Below are 11,600 nucleotides of genomic sequence, written 5' to 3'. Positions count from 1 at the left end.
GTCTACTCTTGCCATTTTATTTTTAGAAAAACTGAGTCCTGGTGTCCTCTACAGAGGACATAGCATAACTTATGAATAAAACATAATTTTTCAAAAATTTTATTTTACCATTTTTTTCTTATGCTCTAAACAATGTAATGACATGAAAAAATACTAAATTCACAAAGCTTTTTATTTCTGGTTCTCAGGAGGATATACATTATTTGCTAATTCTATCTCACCAGAGTCGCCAGCTGTTTTTCAAAAATTTTATTTTACCATTTTTTTCTTATGCTCTAAACAATGTAATGACATGAAAAAATACTAAATTCACAAAGCTTTTTATTTCTGGTTCTCAGGAGGATATACATTATTTGCTAATTCTATCTCACCAGAGTCGCCAGCTGTTTTTCAAACATTTGTCTATGATGCATTTTTGCTATTCGCAATTCAGAAGCGAGATCGTGCCCACGCGGAGGAGCTTCAGCACGCGCAACATGAAAGCCCTGTTTAATTATGATAGAAGAGAGAACTAAACATTCAAACATCTGCTTACACTTTAGGCCTGTGGCTGTTTTATTAAGCTAATTTTATTTCGATTTTGGCTTCTAAGGATTATACAAAAGAAGACATGACGTAAAGCTATTAAAAACTAGCTGCGTTTAGTATTGCGCAACTTCTTTCCCTTCACAGTGGTGCGCATTCGTTCCTCCCTAAAACCCAAACTTAACGTCAGAATCAGCTCAATCTGTGATTGTTGTAAGATGCCGTCTTTACTGTTGCTGAAATGTGTGCGCGCTGCGCGCTCCAAAACGGACAAACAAATTACACTTTGAGCTTCGGGTGCATATCCAATCGATCAAATACACACAAAAATATGTCAAAATGGCTGGCTTGGAGAGTATTTACTTAAACACAGTTTATGTCTTAAGTGGAGGAGAACAGTTGGGAGAAAATCCGATGTGTGTCAATTTATTGTCTTAAAATGACAGACTGGCGCTTGGGCCATCAAAATTCAAATCTGCTCTTAATCTGAATAACGTTATAGCTTTAATAAGCATTCATTTATCAGCTCATTTGCATGTTTTATGGCCGGTCTGGAATTGCTGCCGTTTTAACCCAAAATATAGTATAAATCGTATGATGCGTTTCACAATCACATACTGTGCATCATTGTTTGAGGAATAAAAAGTAGATGATATTGATACCAAGAAACAAACATTTAGAATAGATTAAACCAAAGATACATACATACACCTGAATATCAGTGTTTAGGGCTTTAACTAATACAAATAACGAGTGGTAACTCAGCTAATAGGGAAACGTACAAACAACACATGCAATATACCAGATATATTTGTAGAGTATAATAGAGTTATGGTCTTTACGTGTGTGTGTGCGTGTGTTTGTGTGTGTGTGTTAGTTTGCTTGGTCAGCCAGGCCCATCGGGGTCATTTACAGCTCTTTGGACAGTGTTTGAAGTCAGATGGGGGAGATGATAGTGGGGGGGACTGGTTAGAATCTCCTTGATGGCGAGGAACCATTTGGCAATTTAGACCCCCATACAAACTGTAATTTATATGCAGATGTCAAAAGGCTAAAAGGGTCTCTTAAGCCATAAAACCCCAAAGATCATGCATGATTCTACGCAGACGCTATATATATATATATATATATATATATATATATATATATATATATATATATATATATATATATATATGTATATAACAAAAAGTACCGATAAGAATACCTTTAAAGTAACGAATCGATAAGCAGTATCGGTAAGAGTAGTAATACCGTTAAAACCTTAACGATACCCATCCCTATATTAGAGTCAGGTATGCTGAGAGAACTGCCTTATGTCAGCTCTGAGAGCAGTGACCACTAAAATACACATTCATAAAAATACACTCACCACATCTCCTTTCAAGCCTGGCAGACCTCTCTCCCCCTACAAAGGTCACATTATTATAACTTGCATCATGATATATAACAGCAACATATTTACTTGCAAACGCACAGACAAACTTACTCTTTGACCAGCAGCTCCTGGAACTCCAGGTACTCCCTGATGCATATGAAAGTCACAATTCATAACTACACTCATTTTGTCTGTATTTCATTCAAACAGCGATTAAATGTATGTACTTGGGATAACTAAACAAAATTTTCACAATTTCAGAAGAAAATGTAGGAGTTGATTTTTTCTAAAAAGCAAAAATACATAGTCTTTGACAACTGACTTTTACTGCTGTAGAAATAGCAATGGTAGATGTTACTTACAGGGGCTCCTGGAGGGCCCTGGGGGCCTGGAATAGGTGTTGCTGGCTCCCCTTTAGCATACACCACCTGAGAAAATTAAAAAGATTGAGATATACAGCTGTTTGCATAAATTTAGCATCCTCCAGAATTCACATGTGATTAATATAGTAGCAGTCTACTTAAAATCAAACATATGCACAAACACAAACGCACAGGTCCTGGTGGTCCAACATTTCCAGGAACTCCAGGGGGTCCAATGGGACCTTGAAGGCCAATAGGTCCTGCAATGCCCTGATCACCTTTCAACCCATCTCGACCCTGAGGAGAGAGAAACAGAGAGGGAAATAAGAGAAATAACCATGATACAAATTAATTTCTTAATTAATGGGCATAAATTTGCACATCAAATAAACTCATCAGTGAAGAGTTTCTCCCATAAGGCTGCTGACTCATAATTACTGACTGCACTCAGCATCAAGCACAGGAAGAAGAGCATCCATGCATTTAAAATTAATGTGAGAGTGTGTGTATATGATTGCGAGTGTATTTCTATAATTGAAAACATCCATTTAACAACAAATCTGATTTGTGCTGATGGGAAAATTAGTTGTGCGAGACAGACAAATAGCAAAAAGCGAGTAAAAAGGGCAAAGAGACATAATGACATGGACTGAATCACAGAAAACAACAAAATCTGAGTACATTGAGTCATGTGGCCACAAATCGCAAGAAGAAAACAGCAGGAACAGAATAGGAATACAAAATGAAACATTATCAGGTGGCACTTAAAAACAAGAACAGCCTTTACAAACCTGTTACATGCTTACCTTTGATGCCACATAGCGAATGCGATCCACATAATGGTAATGATACAATTTTCCATAAAAGATGTCAGAGAAGCCTTAGTTAAAATGTTCATTTTGAAAGTGTTACGTAGTGCGGAGTATGATAAGCTGTGATGGACTTGTCTTGTGTTGTTAAATGCAGGAAGAGAGTGAGAACAGGATGATCAGGAAGATAAAGACAAGAGACTCACATCTCTTCCAGCGGGCCCCGACTCTCCTTTGTCTCCCTGCAAATAAGACATAACCAGATTTGATCAGAGGCTAATTATCAAAAATTACAATGCAATAATACACAAGCTTTCAGCAATAGGTGTTATATTACCTTTCGACCGTCCTCTCCTGGCACACCATCCTCGCCCTGAAAAAGTTTGATAGAAAATGAGGCATTAAACACAGACATCTGGATGTGTGCGATGCGTGTTTTCATAATTTCTGTAATCAAGACTTCCTGTAATCAGCTCTTCCTGTTTTGGTATGAGAACTCTTGTAATTTTGTGCGACTCATTCAAGCAGTAATTTCTCTTCTAAACGCTTCGTGCGACACGCAGCCTCGTATTACAGATATACGATGGGTGCCATCCAGCCCAATATAGCTCCTGCAATTACCACAGCTGGTTCAGGGCTGTGATCAGTAAATCAAAAGAAACTGCAGGACGAGCGCGTTTTGCGTAAGCTCAGCTCCAGCGGCATTATCTATCTGAGTCAGGTTAACCGAACATTAGTACACGGCTGACTGAAACTCCTCACATATTTGAACTATAAAGCATTTATTAGGCAGAGTTACTTCCCACTGAAAGTTCATTAGGCTGCTAAGATGGTGATTTATTATCAGCAGGATGGTTTAATCGTCTCATTTATGGAGGACAAGGGCTGTGGTGTGGTTACTAAACTGCAACGAGAGTTTGCATGCTGCATTCTAGATTGAGCCTTGATAACAAAAGAAAAGCCTCAGGATTTAAGTGCTGGCTTGGAAATTAACACATGCTCCTGATATACAGTATATCAACAAAGGTTTCTGAAAGGATATTGGGTTTTCATTAAGATTACATCAGTACTTACAGGTTTTCCAGACAGTCCTGGTTTCCCATCCTCCCCTGCTTTACCCTGGAATAAAGCATAACATTATATTGATGTGATAGCACGTGCTTATGCTCCAGTATGTGAATTTGTATGGATAAATGATTTCCATAAATTATGCTGTGTTATTACTCACAGGTGTGCCATTAGCTCCTGGGGGCCCAGGTGGTCCTGGAGGCCCCTGAGGCCCTCTTAGTCCCGCCAAGCCCTAGGGAACAATTAAATGTTAAACAGATTAAAAACTGGACTGATTTGTTGCAGCAAACAGTGGCAACATCATGATGCAACAAACAAATTATTTGACATATGGAGAGACTGGAGTACTCACATCTCTTCCAGGATCCCCTTGTTTTCCTGGGTCACCCTACAAAACCAAAAACATGTACAGCAAGATTTAGATTGATTAGATTCTTTGAATATGAAGCTGATTCACGGACTGAAGTAATCTGACCCGTAATCCAGGAGTTCCAGGCGGCCCAGGTTTCCCATCCTGACTGGGTCGTCCATCCAAACCAGCCGCTCCTCTTTCTCCCTACACACGCATGCACACATATACAGAAACAATCAATATTAACTAGTCTGTGACACACACATACACAAAAATCAGTTTCCATTTTCTCAGCATTGGGTCTTCACCAACTTAAATGAATAATAATGAGAATGGGTTGACTGACAGATTCAATCTTTGTCACTAATAACACCTTTCTGACAGCATCACACATATGCATGCAAAAAGCAGCAGTCATCAGCTTAATTAATGTAATAAAATCAATGGAGAAACCTACACTATGATTATGAAAGGAACAGAGATCAAAAGGATAAATTAGATGAGGACTGGTACAAGTATACAAGGGTCAGATATAAACTAATTGGCTATACGTCTCTCTGACAGCAAGCAGAAAGCCACAACATTGTTTAAAATATTCCTCGAGACATCACTGAGATCTTGTTTTCTCATTTCCTCCCACTACAAAACAAAGCCTTGTTTCAATTCTGTAGCACAAATGTTAAACAAAGATTAAACCGTCTCGCAGACAGCCAATAACAAATAATTGCAGCTCTGGTGAGACCTGCTATTTAAAACCCCAAGAGGTAAAACAAACCTGACATAATGAAGTGTGTCACAGCTTCTGCAGTATAGAGAGATCCATGACTAAGCGTTATATTTATACTTTACACTGATTACTGCAGCCAGTTGTACCATTTTAGCCATTTTTCAACTGTCTACCGCTGTATGACACTCACTTTCAAAATATTGTCATTGCTGCACTCTAAAATAGAATGATTTTTGCAGGGGTGCTTACACCTGCTTTTGAAGAGATATTTAAGGAAGCTGCTTATTTTATAGATGCCTCATTCAAAAAGTAATTGACAGTACTTGGCACTTGCTTCTCATTAAAAAAGACTTACAATATACACTACTATTTAACTATTTTTTAAAGAAACTAATACTTTATTAATTAACTTAGTATATATTGATCAAAAGTGACAGTAAAGATTTTGACATTGTCACAAAAAACTTTTTCAAATAAATGCTGTTCTTCTGAATTTTCTATTCATCAAAGAATCCTGAAAAATGTATTAGTTTACAGAACAATATGAAGCAGCACACTGTTTTCAACATTGATCATAATAAGAAATTATTTTTAAAGGGGTCATATGATGTTGCTAAAAAGAACATTATTTTGTGTATTTGGTGTAATGAAATGTGTTTATGCAGTTTAAGGTTCAAAAAACACATTATTTTCCACATACTGTACATTATTGTTTCTCCTCTATGCCCCGCCTTTCTGAAACGCGTCGATTTTTACAAAGCTCATCGGTCTGAAAAGCGAGGTGTGCTGTGATTGGCCAGCTATCCAGTGCGTTGTGATTGGCTGAATACCTCAAGCGTGTGACGGAAATGTTACGCCCCTTACCATACTGTGATGCCATGTTCTGTAGGAGCGACGAGATAAAAACATTAAAACCCATTATAAACAAGGCATTTGTTGCATCCAGTGGGGACATAATTATGGATTATAATGACTTATACTGTCTTTTTACGCATTGCATCGCGCCACGTAAACATAAAACCATGTCTGCATTTGTGATCGGAGAAATGACAAACAACAAGCGCTAATCTACACTGCTCAAAACTAGTTTGAATCGTCAGTGGCAAATTCTTTATATATAAAATACTTACAGTCTCTGAGTCAGAACAGCCGGCACTGTAGTCTACTCTACCAGGATCAGGAAACGGTCCTCCATAAAATGTGCTGCACACATCTGAATATTTGGGTTGAACTGTTCTGGAACAGTGTTGTAAATACAACTTAACCACTGATTTCTAGTTGTGTCCTCTTTTGGAAGGCCAAACAAAGTTGTTTCGTTTCACAATGAAACACAGCGTCACACACGGCGGGCTTGAGTGAGCGGAGACCTGCAGCTAGAGTGAGCGGCGGCCGGCGGATTCAACGAAGGAGTGGCCGGTGGGCTTGCAGCAACCACATGTGATGACCCCGGGCTGGACTCCGCTTCGTCCACGGTGAAAGCCAATCCGGCGATCCACAGCGCGAAGTTGATGTATTTCCTCAGCGACCAGCACAGATCAGCTCTAGGCTTGACGAAACAGATATCGTCCTCTTTTGGAAGGCCAAACAAAGTAGTTTCACTTTCACAATGAAACACAGCGTCTTCACACCATTGGCGGCAGCAACAATACTACAGCGAGAATAAAAGTTACGCCTTTTTTCTTTGCGTGAACATTTGGGCGGCGTTATGCAAATCTTCCCACATGGTGACGTAGACATGTGGGGGCGTGTTAGAACGAGCTGTTTTAGGTAGGCGTGGTTGATTCTTAACTTTTATAAAGAATATCTCTTTGGATTTGAGGCTTTAGTCTTTGCAACTTTACAGATCTTCTTTATGCACCAAGAACTTGTAACACTCCAAAGAGAAAGGAAAAATTTTAATTGCATCATATGACCCCTTTAAACACCATATCAGCATATTAGATTTTGTATATTATATACATATACAAATACAAAGATTGTAAGCCCAGTTTCATTATTTAGAAGCTTTTGGGTAAATGTTTTGCTCAACGGTGATTAAGCTAGATACTGATCATAGTTATTAGAGCTAGGAAAAAAATTATTCCCAGAAAACTTTCAATGAACAAATAATAAAAACGAACAATAATCATAATAAGAATTTTAATTTAGATTTTTCTGTTTAATTTTTCTTTCTGTAAAACAAGTGTTGTAAAAACAAATATGCCACACTCAAATTAAACTTTCAGAAAAATTACATAAAAAAAACATTTCTTGTATCCATCTGGAGCTGGAGGAACAACAGCCTATTCATATCTGTCAATTCTAACAGAGAACCCTTAAGCAACCCAAAGCTTCCACATATGTCGGAAAGGCTCTAGGTCTAATGCATGATTTATTTAAAATGATCTGGGGCTAAAAGGCACTGTTGAAAAATGTATGCATCGAATATTGTTTAGTAATCGCATCATGATTCCCTGAATCAAAATTTAATCGAATCGTGAGGTGCCGGAAGAATACCACCCAAATATAAAACTGATTCTTCAGCCTTTGCATTAAGTAGTGCAGTTCCTTAATCTTTAGGCTAATACAACTTCCTGTCAGAATCTGTCACTCAAACAAAGCTGATTTTTAACAATGTTTTTAAAAATGTTTGTAGTGCTAAATATGTTTTGTATTTCATGTCTTGTGGTCATGCTAATGGGCTCAAAAAAATTGAGTGTGACGCCCCACAGTAAACCAAGAAAACTGGTTCTCTTACCTTGTCTCCTGGACTGCCCCTATCGCCTTGGTCACCCTAGAAAAAAAAACAGAGAGCAGAATGAGATGTACAATCTGCTATTAAAAATAATGACTCCTGGTGTGGTACTACAGTGGAGAATTCATGAGAAATCATCTGAATGTTTAGAATGAAATTAATTCAGTTTTATAATATGGTTGCCACTGTCCTAAATAACTGTGTGTTTGAATGGGATTAAGTATATCACTACATTTATAGTCAGTGTGTTTGCGGCCATAGAGAAAGACACAAACCGATACACATACAGATCAAAGAAATGTCTAAATAGCTAAAAGGCACAAAAGCAGTAGGAGGTTCTTACTCTGGCTCCTGATAGCCCACGCGGCCCCTCAGGACCCTAAAAAACAAATAGGTTGAGATACAAATCACATTACTCCCAGTTACACATACTGTCTGATCACCATATGGACTTACGCTTGGTCCTGGCGGGCCTGAAGCTCCTGGTTCACCCTTTTGACCCTTAGCCCCGTGCTCCCCTGGGTCACCTGCCTCGCCCTGGTGTTAAAACAAGGGTATCACAATAACAAAACCAGAATATGCATGATAGACGGAATTTAAACACAATGAACATTTTACTGTACCTTTTCTCCTCTGTCACCTTTCAGTTGTTTCTCTCCAGATGTCTAAGAGAATGAACAGATTCAAAAGAGTTATTGGGGTGGTATAGAAAAAAAAGTACAGTGAGACAATAATGACTTAAAAACATACCACATCACCAGATGGCCCAGGGGGACCTTGTATTCCCTGTAATGACCCAAAATAAAGATAGTTAGATGACAATTTCAGTGCTTGTGTGGAGGTCCAAACATGAGTGAATGTGTTGAGTGAGAAGTTTCTGATATTTCACCTGTTCTCCCTTTGGGCCTCTTGGTCCGGTGGGACCTGGGGTACCCTGCACAGAGCAAAGCACTGATCACATGACTAGACAAAAATAACTCAATCTAAACCAATAGTCCTAAATACTTTGCAGCGTTGATCCGGTGTTGTTTTATTTAAAGGCAAGGTGGGGTTTTTTAACTACATGGTTGTGAATCCGTGTATCATTTGATCATTCGTTTTTTTATTTAATATTGAAAGTAGAAAAATTAGAAAACGGCTCCTTTTTCGTATTTTTGTTTTTTTCCAAAACACGAAAAACCAGAATTCAGCTTAAATTTTCGTTTTTCGTTCTTGGGTGGAAAAATGAATAAACAGCTTGAATATTCGATTTCTACATGTGGGTGGGAATTAAACGCCCCTTTCTGCTGATTGGTCAGCCAAAGATCAAACCGTGCCTTCGCAGTATAGCAGAATAATAGTCCTCCACTGTTGCAGTTATATGGATTCTTAATGCATTTATTGCAACTACATCTAGTCTTTTTTCATCAAACAAACAGGCTAATGAATAGCTCAACACAACTCATACCTGGGCAGAGTCTAGGCAGGACTTTCTTCTGTGTCGATATAAATTCTATTCTTTGCATCAGCTGGGCATGGCAGGGTATGGTATGACAGCTGTCTTAGCCTACCCTGCTCACCCAGTAAGTCTGTTTAAGTAATTAATTAATTTGTTTCAAAATAAATATTTTAAACACTAAGACAAAAAGGAAAGAATAATAAATTGGCTTGGGTATATATAGGCCTATGTTCACACAAGAACTGTCATTCTGACTGACAACCGGAGAACAACAGATATTAAATATAGCCTACTGTTAGAGTTATACAATGTAGTCTTGTGTTTTATTAAAATTGATTATAATTTATATGATACCTCAAAAGGATATGCACTTGTGCGCTGCGTTTCATAAAATATAATAACTTGCCATTTCAGTTTGTTTCTCACCAAACCCTCAGTATACCTTCAGAATGCTTGGAATATACGCCACGAGATGCATAGGATTATTTTACGACAGATAAGCATCCGCTTCAAAAAAAATATATATAAAAAAAAGTCACCCTTCTCTGCCATTAAATTGGCAAATGCGAGCAGGAAATTTTTGTGTTATTAAGTAATAAGCCTTTAGAACAACATTAAGGTGAGTAGTCACTCTAGTTCACACAGTTCCAGTAAATTGCGATGGGTTAAATAAACTACAGTCAAGTGCAGAAGTGCACAGGAAATAAGCAGCAGTCATATTTAAAGCAGTTAAAATTAATATTGAGTACTGATTGATGTTCACTTGGATTTTTTTCCCCATCGAGGGGAAATAACTTAATACACTGTCATTAGTCGTATGGTAAAATTTATATTTTTAATTGTGTAACGTTATGTTCAAAATAACTATCAAATGTCATGCCTTTGAAAAATAAAGAGAACAGAATGCGCTGCTTTAGCGCGTCTCGGTCTCCTTGAGCATCTTTCCGGCGCATGCCACAAACATCACACATGTATGCAGCAGTGGAGGACTATTATTCTGCTGCGTGATACTGCGGAAGAACTGAAGAAGGCACGGTTTGATCTTTGACTGACCAATCAGCAGAAAGGGGCGTTTAATTCCCGCCCATGTGTAAAAATCGAATATTCAAGCTGTTTATTAATTTTTCCACCCAAGAACGAAAAACGAAAATTTAAGCTGAATTCTCGTTTTTCGGAAAAAAAAAAAAAAACACGAAAAAGGAGCTGTTTTCAAATTTTTCTACTTTCAATATTAAATAAAAAAACGAATGATCGAATGATACACGGATTGTTGTGTTATCCAATAAATTCATTATCCAAAAAAAACTTAGTTTTGGGGTTATGAATAATCAGGGTATCTTCCGTCCAATCAATTTTTGTTTTAATATTGAAATCTATTAAAACAAAAATTGATTGGACGGAAGATACCCTGATTGATTATGAATCCGTGTATCATTCGATCATTTGTTTTTTGATTTAATATTGAAAGTAGAAAAATTAGAAAATGGCTCCTTTTTTTGTTTTTTTCCAAAAAACAAAAAATGAGAATTCAGCTTAAATTTTCGTTTTTCGTTCATGGGTGGAAAAATGAATAAACAGCTTGAATATTCTATTTCTACATGTGGGCGGGAATTAAACGCCCCTTTCTGCTGATTGGTCAGCCGAAGATCTAATCGTGCCGTCATCAGTTCTTCTGCAGTATCACGCAGCAGAATAATAGTCCTCCACTGCTGCAGTTGTACGGATTCTTAACCCATTTTATTGCAACTACATTTCATATTTTTCTCATCAAACAGACTAATGAATAGCTCGACACAACTAGAGTCTAGACAGGTCTTTCTTCTGTGTAGACCAGCGGTTCTTAAAGTGATAGGGGGTCCCCGAAATAATTTAATAGCCTAATAATAATGAAATAATAGCCTAAAGTATTTCCAGACTGTAAAGTCGCTTTTTTTTATCATGATACATAGGCCTACTGTGATTTATTCCAAAGTGACTTATTTGATGCATTTAATGTCAAATAATCTAAATTAAGCCTTTTAAAAGACAAGTATTCCCTGTGGTTCATGTTTGTGGCACGCGCCAGAAAGATGCTCAAGGAGACCGAGATGCCCTAAAACAGCGTATTCTGTTGTTCTCTTTATTTTTCAAAGGCATGACATTTTGAAGTCATTTTGAACATAACGTTACACAAATAAAAATATACATTTTACCATACGACTATAAAT

The 11,600-nt window shown here is 37.6% G+C and overlaps 1 protein-coding gene across 1 annotated transcript in view; it reads right to left on the bottom strand.

The window, feature by feature from the left end:
• Positions 1 to 11,600, bottom strand: part of col7a1 (collagen, type VII, alpha 1) — a 92,990-nt gene that overhangs the window by 27,343 nt on the left and 54,047 nt on the right. The window contains exons 57-72 of the mRNA XM_016272084.1: positions 8,845 to 8,889; positions 8,706 to 8,741; positions 8,579 to 8,620; positions 8,412 to 8,492; positions 8,299 to 8,334; positions 7,959 to 7,994; positions 4,618 to 4,698; positions 4,495 to 4,530; positions 4,303 to 4,374; positions 4,149 to 4,193; positions 3,412 to 3,447; positions 3,281 to 3,316; positions 2,458 to 2,562; positions 2,266 to 2,331; positions 2,015 to 2,050; positions 1,898 to 1,933 (exon numbers count right to left, since the gene is read on the bottom strand). Of these exons, the coding sequence (XP_016127570.1) occupies positions 1,898 to 1,933; positions 2,015 to 2,050; positions 2,266 to 2,331; positions 2,458 to 2,562; positions 3,281 to 3,316; positions 3,412 to 3,447; positions 4,149 to 4,193; positions 4,303 to 4,374; positions 4,495 to 4,530; positions 4,618 to 4,698; positions 7,959 to 7,994; positions 8,299 to 8,334; positions 8,412 to 8,492; positions 8,579 to 8,620; positions 8,706 to 8,741; positions 8,845 to 8,889 (825 nt within the window). The remainder of the gene's footprint in view (positions 1 to 1,897; positions 1,934 to 2,014; positions 2,051 to 2,265; positions 2,332 to 2,457; positions 2,563 to 3,280; positions 3,317 to 3,411; positions 3,448 to 4,148; positions 4,194 to 4,302; positions 4,375 to 4,494; positions 4,531 to 4,617; positions 4,699 to 7,958; positions 7,995 to 8,298; positions 8,335 to 8,411; positions 8,493 to 8,578; positions 8,621 to 8,705; positions 8,742 to 8,844; positions 8,890 to 11,600) is intronic.

The sequence above is a fragment of the Sinocyclocheilus grahami genome, unplaced genomic scaffold (genome assembly GCF_001515645.1).
Source record: "Sinocyclocheilus grahami isolate Dianchi unplaced genomic scaffold, SAMN03320097.WGS_v1.1 scaffold67.1, whole genome shotgun sequence".
NCBI classification, from domain to species: domain Eukaryota; kingdom Metazoa; phylum Chordata; class Actinopteri; order Cypriniformes; family Cyprinidae; genus Sinocyclocheilus; species Sinocyclocheilus grahami.
Note: the sequence above shows the minus strand (reverse complement) of the source record. Positions and strands in the feature narration are given on the sequence as shown.